At 33.1% G+C, this 19,314-nt stretch overlaps 3 protein-coding genes across 12 annotated transcripts; all 3 read left to right on the top strand.

Moving 5' to 3' along the window:
• Nucleotides 1-247: 247 nt before the first annotated feature.
• Nucleotides 248-5,223, top strand: LOC108469809 (COP1-interactive protein 1). 10 transcript variants are annotated; one of them, XM_053028309.1, is made up of 6 exons: nucleotides 271-493; nucleotides 979-1,039; nucleotides 1,425-2,168; nucleotides 2,443-2,613; nucleotides 2,719-5,019; nucleotides 5,126-5,223. In XM_053028309.1, the coding sequence occupies exons 4-5, from the start codon at nucleotides 2,520-2,522 to the stop codon at nucleotides 5,016-5,018; spliced, it is 2,394 nt and encodes a 797-aa protein (XP_052884269.1). In that variant the 5' UTR covers nucleotides 271-493; nucleotides 979-1,039; nucleotides 1,425-2,168; nucleotides 2,443-2,519; the 3' UTR covers nucleotide 5,019; nucleotides 5,126-5,223. The 10 variants fall into 10 exon arrangements, with proteins under 10 accessions (XP_017626349.1, XP_052884269.1, XP_052884275.1 ...); XM_053028315.1 differs by lacking the exon at nucleotides 1,425-2,168; XM_053028294.1 differs by having other exon boundaries at nucleotides 273-493; nucleotides 982-1,039; nucleotides 2,719-5,223.
• Nucleotides 5,224-8,760: 3,537 nt separating this feature from the next.
• On the top strand, nucleotides 8,761-11,856 carry LOC108468611 (uncharacterized). The gene is made up of 5 exons (XM_017769493.2): nucleotides 8,761-9,045; nucleotides 9,152-10,913; nucleotides 11,064-11,124; nucleotides 11,212-11,435; nucleotides 11,541-11,856. Exons 1-5 carry the CDS (start codon nucleotides 8,931-8,933, stop codon nucleotides 11,593-11,595), a joined length of 2,217 nt encoding a protein of 738 aa, XP_017624982.1. The 5' UTR covers nucleotides 8,761-8,930; the 3' UTR covers nucleotides 11,596-11,856.
• Nucleotides 11,857-13,077: 1,221 nt separating this feature from the next.
• Nucleotides 13,078-15,886, top strand: LOC108467554 (protein trichome birefringence-like 23). Its single transcript, XM_017768216.2, has 3 exons — nucleotides 13,078-13,488; nucleotides 13,797-14,086; nucleotides 14,727-15,886. Exons 1-3 carry the CDS (start codon nucleotides 13,263-13,265, stop codon nucleotides 15,498-15,500), a joined length of 1,290 nt encoding a protein of 429 aa, XP_017623705.1. The 5' UTR covers nucleotides 13,078-13,262; the 3' UTR covers nucleotides 15,501-15,886.
• The last annotated feature ends 3,428 nt before the right edge of the window (nucleotides 15,887-19,314 follow it).

The raw sequence follows: 19,314 nt of genomic DNA, 5'->3' as shown, positions 1-19,314 counted from the left end.
TAAATAATTCTGGGTCAAAAGAAATTATTACTATAAGTAATATAATTAATAAAATCCTAAATTTTGCGGTAACTATATCAGTCAACGACATTCAAATAAATGCGAAAATTGAAAACACCAAAAAGCGCGGGAAAATTTTAATTATGTCTTTCCGATTAAAAGGAATCAAATCATCTCGCGTTTTCTTCTGACGAGAAATTGAATGGAATGGAAGGGTATAACTGCAATAAATAATAAATGGAAGGGTAAGTTAATTAATATTAAAAGAATTTCCAAAAGATTCAATCTAAAGCTACAAACTGGCTAAGGAAAGTGCTCTCTAAATCTAATACAAACAAATTCATTTTCTCCATTTATTCCTTTTCACTGCTAATTTTATTTCTCAATTCAAAGGAAAAAAGAACAAAAAAAAAAAAAAATCCACAGTCTCTCTTTCTCAGATTTTTTTTTCTGGTTCTTCTTCGTAATCAAGCCTTATAGCTCTGCTTCAGAGGTAATCTTTGATTATCAAATGATTATTCATCACTGTAGTTTCTGTTTCGATTACTTAAACTCTAGTTTTTATCGAAATCTTTGATCTTTAGTAGTTTAATTTTCGTTATCTGTGTTTTATTTTTTCATGATTTTTGTAAAATAAATTAAGCTTTCATCCATTCGTTTTCTTAAACATAAATCTAACTTAAGATTCTCTTTTCCTCGTTGAAAATTATCTTGTATTATTGTATATAGATTCCCAAAAATCCACGTGGTTTTGATTTTTTTAAGAAATAGAATTGAAAATGATTTGAGATCATGAATTTGAATTCAAGTAAATGAAGTTCTTCTTCCTCCTCCTCACTTTTTTCTTTTTGCCTTTTTCAAAAATTTTCCAGATTTTTCTACTTTTTGAACTTTTTGCTTACATCATCTTAGATTCGATTATTACTGTTAAATTCATTCTCTTTAGATTTGAACTAAAAAAATATCTATTTGCTTCAGTAGAAACTTATCAAAGCTTCATAAGCAAGACTGAGAAAACAAGGTGAAGAGGAAGAATCAGGTGAATAATACTGTTTATTTTTTAACGAGTTGTTTTTTTTTTTTTTGGTTACAGTTACAGTTTATTTCCTTTTTAAATTTTAGCAATACTATTTCCTCTTTTTCATATTATACTATAAAAGGTTTTTGAGTAATTGAGTGATAAATTGACTGGGCGTTGCCTTATGTTTTGTCAAACGGAAAAAAAAAAAGGAGGAGGAAAGAACAGCTGACCTTTTCTTTTTCCAAATCAATTTATCAAATTTACGAATGGGTGATACTGATGATAAGATATCCATTCGGTTACGACGACGACGTTTTTGTTTCTTGCAATAATATAATTAAAATCATTAATCTTGTTTATTATCATGCTTAAAAATTAGAAAATTCTTTTTTGTTGGTTTCAGATTGTCATTTTGAGCTGGATTACCCCAAACAAAAACAAAAACAAAAAGAGCTTGGATTTGATATTTCAATTGTTTCTTTCTGCTTGGAAGTTTTTATGTGTTAGGATAGTTGATTTCATTGGTTGTGTCTGTGGTAAGGGAGTAACGATTTTAGTGATAGACATGATATGATTACGCAATATAAATAAAATAAATTAAACAAGACATAATGGATTTATATTTGATGCAGTGACACATCATCTAAAAATGAATATAAGTGGATTTATTTTAAAAAATTTTAGATGATGTGTAAATATGTGATTCATTGACAATACATAATTTATATACCGTTGCATCAAATATTAATTCTATATAAATTTCATTCAAGCAGACAATTTCGAAATTTGTATTATATAAATTATCGACTATCAAATTCATATGCCAAGTATCACACGATTAAACATGAGGACAGGACAATTCAACAGTAGTAAACCATTTTCGGCCCATGTATGGTACTGGTTCTTGGACCATTATAATTTACATTCTATAACTTTGTAGGAGAGGTTTGTGAATTAGCATTTATTGAAAACTTAATGCTCACTTGCTTTGTTGGTGAAAAAGATGGAAAAGGTAGGCATTAATGATTTGAGATCATGGAAACAAAATATTGGTGGATTTTCTTGCTGATCTTTCAGGATTGTTCGGAATTAACCCTGTTTACAATGCAATACTTTGGGATTTAGTAATTTAAACCCTGTTTACCAGGTATGTGAATAAACCTTAGATAGTTTATATTCCTGGTTCTGAAAAAAATCCTGAGAACTGTTCATTAAAGAACATACTGTATAGAATATGATGGACTGATTCGAGACTCTTTGAGTATTAAAGGAGGGTCTACTGTTTAAATCTTGAGAATTGTTGTTTTGTCTATTTGTTTTTCTTGAAACATCTGTGTTCAACATTCGCATCTGAGTCTGTAAGTAAATGGATATGGCATGAGAAAACTTAGAGCGTCATTAACCTTAATCCTGCTTGTCAGATTTTATGCTCAAGATGGAGATTTGCCTTGTCTTAACGCACACTTGCTGAGCAAAATTTGTTGGTAATCTAACTTAGATGAGAAAGCATCGTTTTAGGGAGTCTATGAAGTCCTTCTTTGGGCATCATGTTGATCCAGAAAAGGATGAACAGCTTAAAGGAAGTAAAATAGGTAATTGTTCTACATTTTAATTTTTTTTTTTTTTGGATGTTCTGAAATGCCACCGCTCTCAATTTAACAGGATTTTCCGTTTATGTTTTATTCTCTTCACTGCAGAAATTGATGACAAGGTGACAAAAATATTGAAGCTCATCAAAGATGGAGAAAATGACTCCAAGAAGGAACCGCTTGTCCAGTTAATTGAGGATTTCCACAAGCACTACCAAAGTCTCTATGAACAATATGATCATCTCACAGGGGAGCTGAGGAAAAAAGTTCATGGAAAACAAGAAAAAGATGCCTTGTCCTCGTCAAGTTCAGATTCAGACTCTGATTATTCTTCGAAAGACAGAAACAGTAAAAATGGCCAATTGGAAAGCGAATTTCAGAAAATAGCTGACGGCATTAAACAAGAACTTGAGGAAGCAAATCTGGAAATTGCTGACCTGAAAAGGAAGCTGACAGCTACAAGTGAAGAAAAAGATGCTTTGAGTTCAGATTACCTAGCCTCTTTAAGCAAGGTTCAAGAAGCAGAGGAAACCATAGAAAATCTGAAGCTTGAATCTGAAAGATCAGAGAGTGAAAAATCAAAACTTTTGGTTGAAAATGAAGAGCTGAGGCATAAACTGGACGCTGCTGCAAAGGTAGAAGCTGAGGTTAATCAAAGATTGGAATCTGCAGAACACCAAGTTATGGAATTGGGCGAAGGTCTTAATGCTACCGTGGAAGAGAATAAATCCCTTAACTCGAAACTTTCTGAGGTTTCAAATGAGTTTCAGCAGGCACAGGGCAGAATACAACAGCTCATGGCTGAATTGAGTCAGTCAAAGGAGGAACTAGTTGAGAAAGAAAGGGAACTTTTGACACTCAAAGAGTTGCATGATATGCATGGGAGTCAATCATCTGCTCAGATAAAAGAATTAGAGGCACATGTAACAAGCTTGGAACTTGAGTTGGAATCATTGCAAGCAACTAACAGAGATATGGCGGAGCAGCTAGAGAACAAAGCAAGTGAAGCAGAACAGCTGGGAGAACAAAATATAGGACTCCAATCCCGCATTTCAGAACTCGAGATGATGTTAGAAAAGAGAGAAGAAGAAGTTTTTATTCTCACGAAGAAACTTGAGGATGATAACAGAGAATCATTGTCTGGAATGGAGAACTTGACTGCTCAGGTAAATAATCTGCTATCGGAGATGGAGTCGTTGCAAGCTGAGAAGGCTCTGTTGGAAGAAAATTTAGCGTTTAAAGGTGATGAAGCATCAAATCAAGTACAGAGCTTAATGGATGAGGTAAACACATTGCAGCAGCAGCTGGAATCCCTTCATAGCCAGAAGGCAGAACTGGAATTGCAGCTTGAGAGAGAGAAACAAGAGTCATCCGAAAGATTGAATGAAATGGAGAACCAGAAATCAGAGCTGAAGCAAATGGTCGAGGACCTTCAAAGAGATTTGGAAGCAAAAGGAGATGAGAAAAATGATCATCAGAGAATGCTTAAAGAACAAGAAGATGCATTTAACAAGCTAAGCGAGGAGTACAGGCAACTTGAAACTTCATTTCAGGACTGCAAAGCGCTTATCGAAGTTACAGAAAGGAAGATGCAAGAAATGGCTGGAGAGCACGATAAGAGCGTTCACTCCAAGGATCAAACTGTAGCTGATTTGGAGCAAATTATTGAAGACTTGAAACGAGACTTAGAAATGAAAGGAGATGAGATAAGTACTTTTGTCGAGAACGTCCGCACAATCGAAGTTAAGCTCCGCTTGTCAAACCAAAAACTCCGAGTCACGGAACAGTTACTAACTGAGAAAGAAGAGAGTTTCAGAAAAGCAGAAGCCAAGTTCATGGAAGAACAAAGAATGCTTGAAGAAAGGATCACAACATTGTCTGCAAACAATGAAGCATATCGCAGGATGATCACTGATATCTCGGGGAACGTGAATAATACCTTGACTGGATTTGAAGCTATCAACCAGAAATTCGAAGAAGGCTATAGTAAATACAAACACTGCGTTGAAGAAACATCAAAAGAGCTGAGGATTGCTAAACATTGGGTTGGAGAAACAAAGAGCGAAAAGAAGCGGCTTATGAATGAAATGACTAACCTGATCGAGCAACTGAAAGATCAGAAGGAAAAAGAATCTACGTTACGGGAACAGGTTGAGAAGCTACAGATTAAGGCAAACAAGGAAGAAAACGAGGAGGAGAATCTGATGAAATCGGTGAAGCAACTGGAGAATAAAGTTGAGTTGTTGGAGAGGGCAATGAAAGAGAAGGATGAAGGTATATTAGGCTTAGGAGAGGAGAAGAGGGAGGCCATTAGGCAACTTTGCATGTGGATAGATTACCACCGGAGTCGCTGCGATGATCTGAAGGAAATACTTTCGAAAAGTGGCAGAGTTCAAAGGGCAAGCTAGAGTAAGTCCCTCATATTTTTCATTACATTAGTATGTTCATTTTGGTTCTGCATTTATGGATTGTTTTTCATTGTTTCATTTGTTTTTTTTTCTTTTTATTCCACAAGTTGGGCTGTTGATAAAAGCAAATTGTCAGGATGATGTTCAGTTATGTCTCGTAAAACTTGGTTGCTTGTAAAGATAATAAAACTGCAGTTATCAGAAATTTCTTGAGCATTGGTAAATGAGTTAAAAGGTGAATACATTTTAGCTCTACACGGGGTGAGTTAAAAGGTTATCACATGTTTCAGGGTTTTTTAATCAAATCTTTATTCATAATTTTTAACTCACATTTCATTTAAATTTTAGTTTTTTATTTTTGAATTGCTTAATATTAATATTTATATTTTTCTAAAGTTTGAAATTTTAATTAAATTCAATTATTAGTTTTATCTTATGTGTATAGCTATGGATTTAGTTCATAGTTTTCAATTAAACCATTTTATATTTAAATTTTGGAAATTACTGTTTTAGTAATGATATTTTTTAATCTATTAACTGATTTTTAGTGAGTAATACATATGATAATATATTTATTGTGTTAAATTTTGAAAATAACAAAACTTTATAAATTTCACCGACAAACGAAATTTGAAAATTTAAAATTTTAAAATATAAAACTAAATATAATTAAATTATAATATATTGATTAAAATCAAAAGTTTAATTAAATACAAAAATTAATAATAGAATTGAACCTTCCGGTCTTATAGCGATGAAAAGAGAAGCATGGCACATTGGCAGCTGAAAATTTTAAACTCATCGACAGCTAGCTATAGTTCAGTGTTGATCAAAACATCACTCTCATCTCTGCATCTTCAAATCTGCTTTAACACTAGCACCCCTGTTCACCATTCAAACTGTACGTGGGATAGATTTAATTAAAATTTTCAAAAATTTTAAGGTGTTGTATAACATTGCGTCAATGTATAGAATAGAAATATCAAAGTAAAATCTTTTGAAATGAGTTATAAATATTTTTATCATTAATTATAAATGAAAAACTATCCAAGTTAAATAAATATGAATGTAATTATAATATTTCTATGATTTGTACTGACATTTATAGATAAATAAAGTTTCCGTGCATAAATCTCATGTAGAATTAGTTATTAATAACATGTAATCTCATTATTAAATAAAAAATAGAGGAATTGTAAAATATATTAATAATTTTATTTAAATATAATTAAATCATAACAAAATGTTAAACCTTTAAACTCAAGAGTTATTAATATTTATTTATAATAGTTAGTTTAATGTTTAATTATGTTTTAAAAAATTGTTAGTATTTATTTACAAATCCTCTATATTTTTTGTTTAATGTAATAATAATGTGTTATATTATTATTTATTAATGGTATATAAAATTTATATATTGACGATACATCAAATAATTTTTTAAGTAATAATTTTTTAAAAAAAAACTTCTCTATTCTTACATAAATTAATTAGAAGTTTATTGAAAAAGGGTTTTTTTTATGATTGATTGAAGCTAGGTTTAGTTAGTAAGAATTTTTTAATATTTTAAGTTGGAGTGATTAGGGTGTAATTTTTTGGTAATATAATTATATATTTTGTTAAAATATAATTTTCAAAACTAGATCGGTGGTTGAATAAGTTAACTACCACATAATTATTTTTTTACATTATTTTGTCACATCAACTATCCACTTAACAATTCGTTAGATGTTGATCGGAAAACAGATTCAAACGATTGAATTGAGTGAAACTTATAATTAAGAAGGAAATTAATTGGGTGATTTGAGGATGGATTTAATTGAAATTATAATTAATTTACTAACACGTAATTGATATTTTAGGTAATAAAGAAAAAGGTATGAGATGGTCAAATATACAGAGGTTTGTGTGAAGAGAGTTATTTTATTTTCCTTGAGGAAACGTTCAACCATTTTATGTTATTATCACATCTCATATACTAATAAATAAAAGCAACTAAGCAAAGGGAAAAGATTCTGATTTATTTAAGAGTCTATAACCTTGTCTCCCGTAAGAGCTTGTAGACAAAAAAGAAAAAAGAAGCTTAAGTTTGACTCCATTTAATTCCAAGAAAATTAAAATTAATAACACACCCACCAAAAATAAAAGTAGCACTAATTGCCTCATCTTTGCTTTCTGATTTCACCTTATGGATGGTCTAATGTCAATCCTTACTCGAAGACCATATTGTTAGGAGGGATAATCACGGACCCGAACATAAACCGTAAAACAGACATAAAGTATATATAAAAAATTATTAATTTAAATTATACTATTTTTAAAAAAATTTACCTCAAACATTTTATCACACGTGTAATACTTACAAAAAACTAAGCTTATTTTTAATTAACAAATTTAACTGCTACCATTTGAGTTAAGATTAAAATTTCAAAATCGTTAAGTATAGGGACTAAAAAAGATTAAATTGAAGAACATGAACTAAACCACACAATTAATGTGGGACTAATAGCAAGATTTAACCTAATTTATTTAACTATTATCATTTGAGTCAAGATTAAAATTTCAAAATTTGAAAAGTATAATGATTAAAATTGACTAAAATAAAATTTAAAGACTAGATATATAACTTACTCATAATATAGAGACTAATAACAAAAATTTGACCAATTACTAAATGTGATACAACTTCTATTTTAAGTTTTGGCTAAATTCATGATTTAGCTCCAGATGTATACCCATTTTGCCACTTTGGTACTTAATTTTTTTTTATTTTTACAATTTGATACTTAAAGTATCAATTTCCTCCATTTTCAATCTATTTGGTAACTACCGTTAGGCCACTTTGGCCAATGGAAAAGTGCCACATAACTTGTTCTTGATCAATGAAAAAATTCCATGTGGCAATTAGATTTATTTAAATTAAAATATTAAATTTAAATTAAAAAATAAAAAACTATAATATTAAATATTTAAATATTAAAAAACACTGTTAACTTTGATCAACCATTGACCGAAGTTGATCGATTGTTGGTCTAGCATATGTCACTATTAGAATATGTCACATGTTTTTTTAATATTATATATATTATATTGATTAAAAAAGTAAAAAAATTATATATAATACAAAATAATATATAACAATTGAAATTGTTATAAAATTTAAAAATATATTTAAATTTCAAGTAATTACAAAGAAATCTTGAAATTTAAGTATAATTTCATAAAAAATTATTTTTATAATTTTTACAATTTCTTTTAAAAATTCTTGTAATAATATTATTAATTCCAATTAATTCCTTTTCAGTTACCTTATTTTATTATAAATTTTCTATAATTTATATTTTTTTCTATTTTTGTATTTTTAAATGTGTATATATATTTAATAAAAAATATTTGTTTTTTACATAAAGTCAAACATGTGGTGTATCAAAAATAAGTAAAAAGGAGGCATACTTTTGGTATTAAATTGATGAAAAAAATATTTAAGTACAAAATTAAAAAAAATGGGTATACTTCAAAATTTGTGTAGGATCAGTTCAATACTTCAATGGTAAACGTTGATTTCTTCTTCGAAAACAAATCATGTCAGTCTCAGACCCATTGAATTACTTTCTTCGAACCAAAGAAAGCCAGGTTTGCTCTTCCATGGCAGCCTTTTCCAAAGAAACTTCGACACGTCATCGTTTTGGGCCCCCTTCTTCTAACGACTAAACCCACCACTGAAACTACAGATTGTGACTTTTTGTATTTTTTTCTTTCCCTCCAAACTTCTGCTTTAGTCTTTTACCATGAAACACAGATTCTTTGACTTTTTAAACATTAGTCGTCTCTCAAAAACACAATTTTGAAGCCAAAATTAAGATACCTAAAGCTTGGTTTATCTCTTTTGGGATCTTTTAGTTTTGTTTTTCAATGGCTGAAGAATCAAAAGCTCGGTTAGTTCGTTGCCTGAGGTGTGATAGTCTTATAAAGGAGCTTCCTCGGTATTCTTTCTTCAAGTGTGGTTCTTGTGGTGCTGTTCTTCAAGGTTAGAATTCTCCTTTAACAGTTTTAAACTTTTTATTATGTTGGTTTCTCTGCAATTAGATAGACTGTATCTGAGAGAAATTTGCTGCTTTTCTTTGAAAATACAGCAAAGAAGAAAGAACAGGTGAGTAATGTGAGGGAACATAGGCTTAATCCTGGTAGAATCGAGAAAAGAGATGGATATGTTGATGATTATATGTCACAATCAAAGAATCCAATGAATAATTGGGCTCATCAAAGGCATGATCATCATGATTTGAACATTAACAGGTCTAGATCTGTTAATTCAAGTAGGGAGAGCAAATTTGGGGTTTACTCGCCCAGATTAGATAACTTGAGTAGGTCCTTGAGGTTGAAAGGTGTGGATAGAGATGGGTTTGGAGGGTTTTACAAAAGGAGCCTGGAAACAATAGATGAGGGACCTTCAAGTTATAGGTCTGCTTCAGCCTATGGCTACTGTAAACCAGTGAAGGGATTTGAATATCTAGATGTGCCTAATGGGGTTCGAAATTTCGAGAAGGATCGAGCTCAGGTGCTTAAGAAGCTGGATGAGTTAAAGGATCAACTGAGTAGGTCTCATGATATGCCCCAGAGACCTAGGGAACTGGTTCCGAGTTATAACAAGATGGACTCAACTGACCATCTTGGTAGTTCTATTGGGATGTCTTCGGCTCATCTTCGGTCTGGACAGTATCATTATTCAATGAATAATGATGAAAATGTGGTGAACTTCTATGGAAACTACCATTCAGTTTCGAAGCATGCTCGTCCTCACCCTCAGCAAAGGACTTATGGCTATGAGCATCATCTTGCATCATATATGAATCAAGAGGAAGCCTTGTATCACCTCACTGCATGCTCATGTTTATATTGCTATGACAAAAACCGGAAAGGCCCTTTGCGAGTTACACCAGCTGCTTTTGGCAACAGAGGTTCTTTGAAAGACCCTTGCAATTCTACTTCGAATCATTATGTGAGTTCTAACAGAGTTGGGCAACACTATCTACCTAGACCTCAATCAAACTTTGAAGATACACCGGTGCACTTATGGCCAAGTGACATCGGTTCGGATATTGATGATTTTGGTCGAAGATGTATTAGAAAGGTAGTGCTAACCGAAAGGAAGAATCGGCTTTGTCACCCTATAGCCAGTGGTGCTCCATTTATAACATGCTATAATTGCTTGGAACTGTTAAAATTGCCTAGAAAATTCAGGAAAATGATGGACAATGAGCAGAGATTACAATGTGGTGCTTGTTCCACTGTGATTGTGTTTGAAATGAGGAAGAAGGGACTGATTATTTCTGTCCCTGGAAATCTCAAGCAAACACCTACTGAAGCCGAAGAAGCGTCTAATGGATGTTTTAATGCTGGTGGCACCATCCAACAAATTTCAAAGGAAGATCAGAGTCCTCCTAATGTCATTGATTGGAGAGATTCACCAGGCTCTTCCGAGCTTCCGTTTAGTTCCGATATTTCCACAACAGTTTCAAGTTTACCTTTTCGGGATAGGACTAAACCAGAACATCAAGAGAAGGTTATCCTAGTGAAAAGTGCTTCTCAAGCTGTTTCCGGAAAAAATTCACTGCGGGGGACAACTGAGGCGGAAGTTTCTTTCAATAGATGTCGGAGTTCAAGTTCATCTCGAGACTCTTTGGAAGGAAGCAAAGAACAAAACCAGCTGAAACTCCACAAGGGGAGCAGATCATTTTTAGGTCTTATAAAGAAAAGCTTTAGAGATTTCTCAAGATCTAATGGTAACATAAAGAATGAAAGGCCTAATGTTTCGGTGAATGGACATCCAATATCTGAAAATGGAGTTAGAAAGGCAGAAAAGCAAGCTGGGCAGGTTCATCCCGGAAATTACTGGTAATTCATGCAGTTCCTTCTAAGCATGCTTCGGTTAAATGATATCGAACTCTGAGAATAAATGTAACAAGTAACATAGATGATTTAAAGTGTCTGCAACTCAAAAACAAACAAGTAGTACTGATTTTTCTTTTAATCTGGCTTTAAAAGGTACGATTCTCGAGCCGGATTCTGGGGTGTGATGGGCCGACCATGCTCTGGCATAATTCCTGTGAGATCATTTGATACTTGTACTTTTCATTGTTGACAGAACATGTTCACTCTAAGTTATGGATGTTTGTCGGGTTTTACCTTGCAGCCGTTCATCGAAGAATTCAATTACCCCATGCCCAAAAACTGTGCTGCTGGAAACACAGGCGTCTTTATAAATGGGAGAGAACTGCACCAGAAAGATCTGGACCTACTAGCTTGCAAAGGATTACCAACTGCAAGTGATAAAAGCTATATTATCGAATTCTCCGGACGAGTTCTCGATGAAGACACGGGCGTAGAATTATACACTCTTGGCAAACTGGCCCCAACGTAAGTCCTACACTGTCATTTGATAGTTTGACACCCTTTATAGAGACTAATTTGAGGTTCCAATCTTTATAACTTGTTTCTAAACTATTGGTGATCGGATAACAGAGTCGAGAAAGAGAAACGTGGATTCGGCATGCGAGTTCCCGGTGCGGTCGAGTGATTAAAGATGGAGCTGCGATGAACTTATTGGAAACAGGTCCAATAAACAAAACCATGTTCAATGGTGAATGTAAAGTCAGAATCATACACAACATTATGTTGTATTTGTAAAATAAAAAATAAAAAAAAATGAAAGAAATTCAGTAAGCACCATATATTATTTCTTGCCTTGTGAGATTCTTTTAAAAGGCAGGAAGGAAAGATGTCAATGTCAAACACAACTTATTTCACTGCCACCCAAGAACAAGCTTGGCCATTAAAATATGTGTGCAACATTCAGCTGTTAAGGTGTCTTTATATGTAAAAGTAGAGAAACTAATTAAAAAAAAAAGGGGTCTAATTATGCTATATCTCATTCTACTCTTCTTCAATTTTTTAATTTAATAACTTCTATCAAATTGGATTAAATGACAATTTTTAAAAAAATATTCTCACACGATTAATTTGGGGCTGTAAGGCTGTTTCCCAGAAATACAATAATTTTAATTTGGTCAGGTGAACTAATTTTTTTAAATTAAAAAATGACACATAATTTCGAAATTCTTTTATTGGTGCTATCAATTATAATAAATAAATTAAATTTTTGAAATTAAAAGTAGAGAGATTAAATTTCAAGTGTGAAAAGAGTATAGGGACTGAGAATAGAATTATAGTAAAAGCATCATGGAGGCCTTTGTACTAAGAGTCAGATTATGCTTTTATCCCCTCTATTGAAAAACTTGGCAAATTAATTTTTATACGTTATATGAAAGAGTAAATTAGTCATTTCTATTAAAAATTTCATCTATTTGTACTGTTATAAACTGTCATGATTGACAGAATATCCAGACAGTGAAATGTGGCATGCCACGTAAATATCATACTGATGTATCAGACCAATTTTTAACAATAGAAATGAATAAATTTTTTAACAAAATGACTAATTTACTCTTTACTTTAACATAAATAGACTAATTTACCTATTTTTGAGTAGAGGGAACTAAATGTAATTTAACTTTGAGTACACATGTCTCTATAGTAATTTTATCAATTCTTTTGCCGACAGAAGCCACTGCTTTTTTTATTGGAAGAAACTGAAGACCTGCAATTTTTTTCCAAAACGTTGGATTTGTTATTGAGGAGCTATTAGATTTTTACCACCAAGTTTGATAATTTAGTACTACTCATATTTGGTAAAAGAATATATAAAAATATTGACAAATAAATACAATATTTTTTGGAAAAATACATTTTATTATCTTATATCACATTTATCACTGTCATAATTAACTTCACTACTTTTTTTTTATATTTTATTTCATTCAAATTATTTGAATCTAAACTAACCTTTAATTGCTACTTAGTAAGCATAATCACTTTTATTATAGGCCCATAAAACCTACCATTATAAAAATCCATAAATATATGACCAGTTAATTAAGGTTAATAATTACTTAATAATTTGAAAAAAAAAAAACAAGCCTGTAATATTCCTCATCTGTTTACCCTAATAAAATAAAAACCTGTGATAACAAAATCCAGAGTCCAATGTCGGTCTTCTGGATTTATTACTAAACTATTTGGATTTTGGTTCTCTACCCAAATTCAGACAAGCAACCGGAAAAAAGTGTCAGTTGTTTCAGTTTTCAGACAAGGAAACAAAGCAGGAAAATCGGGTCAGAAAAAAAAATGAGAGTTAACTGGAAATCATGGTCACTTAACAAGGACCATCTTGTGAAGCTTGCAATTGGCATTCTCTTAGTGGGTTTTGCTTTTAAGCTCTTGGTTTTTCGTTCTAAAGGATTTGGTGCTGATTTGGAATTCCCTGAGGTAGAGAAAGAGTATGTTCAAAAACCAGATTTGAAATCTCCTCTCCCTGTTCAAATACCTGAAAATGATGATCAAATGCCTCTAGGTAACTAATTTTTCATCTTTTTCTCTTGCTTTTTTTTTTTTTGGGGGGGGGGTGTTTATTTTCATTGATATATAATCTGCTGTAAGTAGAGTTAGTATTCTGAGATCCGCTGATCTAGTGTTTCTGATAGTGTTTTTTTACTACAAAGATTGAAATTTTTGATGGTTTTTTTCTTTAACAAATTGATTTATGTGATTTTAACTTGATAATTTCCTGATAAACTATATGCTAATCGGATCTACTACTGCATTTTTTTTTTGGATGTTTTAGTGTTGTGGCTTAATTGTTTAAATTTATGGTTGGACCAGATGTTGTTATAGAGAAATGTGATCTCTTTACAGGGGATTGGGTTCCCAATCCCTCAGGTCCGACCTATACCAACGGGAGCTGTCCCTTGATAGAAGGTCATCAGAATTGTATGAGGAATGGCCGTCCTGATTCCGGGTATCTACACTGGAAATGGAAGCCGCGTGACTGTCAGTTACCTCGTTTTAATGCGGAGAGATTTCTGGAGTTGATGAGGAATAAAGCATGGGCTTTGATCGGTGATTCCATATCTCGTAACCATGTGCAGTCATTGTTGTGCATGCTCGCAACGGTATTTGGTGTCCCTGGCCTCAACTTTCCATTTTATCAGAAGAACTGTGTACTAGTTCAATTAGATGAGGAGGAATTTATCGTAACATATAAACTATTTGATGTTAAAAAGATCGGGACCCTATGAAAATGTTTGCTCTGCATATGCTTATGTGCTTTGCTCGTTGTTGATTGCTACTGATATTACTGAATCACTCCTAATACACATCAGCATTGCATTATAGTATGCTCAGATAGCTGATACACAAGACACTAGCACCTAGTAATCTGCTGAAAATACTGTTACTAATCGAAGGCCTTACATTATCTCGATTTTGTTTCCTTGTGTTAAAGTGGATGAGCTTCACTAGTGCTGTTCTTGGTACCTAATAGCCCTGTCATGTCTATTGCTCCCTAGTTCCTTTTCCATGTTCTGTAAGCATATTAAGGCAAAGGCCATGATTGATAGTTTGCTCTGTTACTACTGTGCCCTGGCTCTATTTTTTTACCTGAGGTTTTGATTATAAGCAATTTATGCTGCAATTCATACCTGGCATTCGTGCTATTATATGTTTGACTATGGTTGTATGCAGAACTCTCTCTTCTTTATAATTTCTGTTGTCAGGTTATTGACTATGTTTATTTTTTCATAAAACATTCAGGTTGAACGGCCTGCTGAAGTTTACCATGATGAGCAGTACAAATCAAAGAGATGGCATTTTGCATCATACAATTTTACCGTTTCAAACATTTGGTCTCCTTTTCTTGTAAAGGCTGCTGTTTTCGAAGATAATGACGGTGTTTCTACGGCTGAAGTTCAGCTTCATCTGGACAAACTTGATAAGACATGGACAGATCTCTACCCAAGCCTAGATTACATGATAATCTCGACTGGGAAATGGTTTCTCAAGGCTGCAATCTACCATGAGAATGACACCGAAGTTGGCTGCCATATATGTCCAGGAAAGAACCTGACCGAATTAGGATTTGTTTATGCTTACAACAAAACACTCCATTATGTCATGGACTTCATTGCAAACTCAAAGCATAAGGGGTTGATCTTTTTCAGGACATCCACGCCGGATCATTTTGAGAACGGAGAATGGCATAACGGAGGGAGTTGTCCGAAGACAACCCCGGCTAAAGAAGGAGAAGTTGAAATAAAAGACTTGAGCCGAATTCTGCGTAACGTTGAATTAGAAGAGTTTGAGAAGGCAGCTGCAAAAGCCGCTAACAATGGGGTGAATCTTAAGCTTCTTGACTTCACAAACCTCTTATTAATGAGACCAGATGGGCATCCGGGTCCATACCGGCAGTTTCAGCCGTTTGCAGAGAACCAAACAGCCGTGGTTCAAAACGACTGTCTACATTGGTGTTTACCTGGACCAATGGACTTTTGGAATGATGTGATTATGGAGATGGTGGTCAGGGGTTAAATTATTAAAAAGGGAGAAGTTCTGAGCAATTTTTGGAGGTTGGTTTTTCTCAGAAATTTTGACAATGGCAAGCCTGAAGCTATTTCATCAGATTGAAAAGTAGATAAACTATACTTGTCTGTAATTCATTTCTTGGATTGGCAATTGTAACTTGATTCTAAAACTCTATGATTGGAGATTTGCTATTAGTGTATAGATAAATAATCTGCAAACTTGTACCTATATGCAATTTATTGCATTTTCCATACAACCATGCCCCCATAAGTGCTTTGCTGAATTTGGAATTGAGAAGGCTTAGGTTTTACAGCAATGAAAAGATTGTGATTTATGGGTATTGAATTTAGAAATTTTTAATTGGATTCAAGAGTTATATCCTCTTTTTCTTACCATGGTTTTGGTTTTTTTAATATTATTTTCTTATTTTATGGATTTCACATTAATATGTGTATGTCATATTTATATTCTTTTTTTCTCTCATGTTGGGTTTTGTATAATTATGGATAATAGTTAAAAGTTTGTTTATTAGTTCATCATATATATTTTACATAATTTATTATAATAATTCAATTTTAAAAATGAAGTGTTATGTTTTCATATTTTTTAATGTAAAATATTACAAATTCATATAATATTTTACAGGTTTAATTTCTATCAATTTTGACATCTTCGTATATTTGAGTGATATTTATTATTTTAAATAATATCATAATTTACATATTCTAATAATTTTCAATCAAGTTTGAGTTTTTGGGAATCAAAACAACTCAAAACAGGAGAAGATTCCTTGTTTGACCTAGTTTGTTGGTATAAGTTGGTCAGTAATCAAAATGTACAGATACTTGTAATGGATGACACCCACACCCGACCTGATCATTAGGTCCGAACATAAGATGTCATATTATGTTACCGGAATAAGTTAGACTGTCTCGAACTCAATTAATGTAAAAATTAACAAATAACACAATACAATTTATTTATAGTTGAATTATACAACTCAAACATACATAATAGATACATTTTGTTCTTATTTAAATGATTACAAATTTATACGAATTGAATTTAGAGTCAAAATTCAAATCCATTTTATGTCATAATTTAGTTCATTTCATAATTTATATTGTTTTTGTCCTAATAATTCAACCTTAACTACAATTTCATTTTTAAAAATTGTATCATTAAACCAATCATATATTAATGAAAAACATTTACTTAATTAAAATTTTAATATGATTTTACAAAGAATGCTGAGTGAGTATATTTTAATATTAACAAAAAGATACCGCTACAACACGTGACCTATGCTTTAATATGACTAATTTACCTAAAAAGGCTCATTTTCAAGCATATTTACGGAAATGGGTCGATTATAGAATTATTTACCGGAAAGGGTCGGTTTTGGCAAAACGCTCCTACGTGGACGCTTTTTAGGGGGAAAATGCCAGCTAATCGCGCCCTTGGGGGGGCATTTTTGCCATGTCAGCCAAAAACGCGCCGACGAGGACGCGCTTTGCTGATGTAGCAAAAACGCTCCCCCAAGGGCGCGTTTTGCTCCGTGTTTTTATAGGTTAAGGATTTTTGCATGTTTAGTCCCTAAGGTTTATTTAGGATTTTTAGGGTTTTTAGGGTTAAGGTTTTGTTAAAATAAGTTAAGGTTTAAGGTTTAGGTTTTTGTTAAAATAAGTTAAGGTTTAGGGTTTTAGTAGATTTTAAAAATAAATTAGGATTTAGTGTTATTTTATAAAAATTAGTTAAATTAGGGTTTATGATTTTTCTATAGTAGTTCTTGAAAAAATAATTTTGAGAAGACGTTTCTGAACAAATAGTGTCAAAAACGTTTCAAGCAGAATGCAATGTCAGTAAAATTTCTTAAAAAAGCTCCCACGTGAATGTTCTTTTTCTATAGTAGTTCTTGAAAAAATAATTTTGAGAAGACATTTCTGAACAAATAGTGTCAAAAACGCTTCAAGCAGGATGCAATATCAGCAAAATTTCTGAAAAAAGCTCTCACGTGGACGCTCTGTTTTTACAATAGTTCCTGAAAAATAATTTTGAGAAAATGTTTCTGAATAAATAGTGTCAAAAACACTTCAAGCAGGATGCAATGTCAGAAAAATTTCTGAAAAAAGCTCTCACGTGGACGCTCTTTTTGTACAGTAGTTCATGCTTGGCCTTAGGCTATAAACGAGACAAATTTCATTCTCAGGTTGCATAAGTTACAACAAGAAAAATTAGAGAGGCTAAGCAGAATAAAAGTTGAAGATAAGTGAACGTATTAGTGCTGTTATTACTATGATGGTGAGGTCCGTGACATCAAAAATATCGTTTTTATCAGAGAACACAACACGAATGGTTTTTAACTAGAGTATAGATTTTATAGAATTTCGTAAAAGAATTAGGCGCAAAATCTTCAGAATGACACACCAAGTAGGGTTTCTTCTATTAAGTATCGATTTTGTTCGTTGATTGATCCCGTGAGATATGACTCATTTGATATCAAAGGTGGTCGTAACTTTGAGGTGGTGGTGCAGACTCATCTCGCTAGTGGATCTCCCTATCTTGAGTTATATGTTCAATTTTCACCGCCAAATTAAACATTTGCAACTTCAACATCCACTGTTGTTTGAGAGGAATACATGACCCCTAGCTGACACTCCGTTAGTGGGAGGCAGAACACGGAAGTACCTGTGTTTGGTGGCAGTATGAAAATACAACTCCTGCACGACATTCGGTTAGTGAATGGGACATGCACATCGGTGGGTCGATGTTCGATGTTGGAAATACTTATTGGGGAATGACATTAAGTTCTAATGGTTGGTAATCCACATCTGATTGGGGACGTTCCGAAACGTCTACAAGAAGGGATGATGTACTCCCTACGACGTCCACCAATGAGGGGACCTCATACGTTGCAGATGATGGTGGGTTGGATGATGAGTCCAATATAGATCCACCTTGAGAGTCAGGCCCCGATGGTGCAGAAGTTGTATTATTTCTAAACGGAGCCTGTTCCATCCGAACTTGAAGACGTTGAAGGGGGTTCAGACGAAGAAGAAGAAGATCCACAATTCAGAGTGTACTCACCTCCAGCCCACATACATAATGTCGATATATCGACAGATGATACGTCGAAGTTTCTAGATCTACCATACAGAACGGGTGACTGTACAGATTCATCATTAAATTTGGGTGTATTGGAAGTTGGTAAGGAGTTTTCCAGTAAGTATAGTTTTCTTGGTGCTTTGAAACAATAACATCAATCACGGGGTTAACTACAACGTGGCTAAACCCAAATCCGAGAAATTCGAGGCCAAGTGTGCAGTGCAATACGGTACATGTTCATGGAAAATCATTTAGGAAAAAGATAGGCTTGTGGGAGATAAAAAAGTACAAAGGTCCACATACATGATTGTCGGTGCAGTATCACTAGGTGTTTAGGGTTTTGAATAATAATGTTATTACGCAATGTTGTATTATTTAACGTACTTTGTTTATAGGTGTTTCACAAGATCATCCCAAGATAGATTCAGGTATGATAGCTATCTTAATACCACCGATGTTGAAGGCAGATCCCAGGACTTTTGTGTCATGCATAATTGTCAGTATTCGTAGCCAATTGAGGTACATGCCATCTTACCGCAAGGCTTGAATAGCTAAGCAAAAGACATTAAAAAATATGCATAGTGGGTAGGATGCTTCATATAATGAGGTTTGACAATGGTGTTAGGTGCTGGAGAGGTACGCCCCAGGTTATATAACAGACCTTGAAATGGTCCCTGCATACTACAACGACCGATTGCTCCGTGTATGCCAAGTG

This window comes from Gossypium arboreum, chromosome 1 (genome assembly GCF_025698485.1).
Source record: "Gossypium arboreum isolate Shixiya-1 chromosome 1, ASM2569848v2, whole genome shotgun sequence".
NCBI lineage: Eukaryota > Viridiplantae > Streptophyta > Magnoliopsida > Malvales > Malvaceae > Gossypium > Gossypium arboreum.
This window is presented reverse-complemented; position numbering and strand designations above follow the sequence as displayed.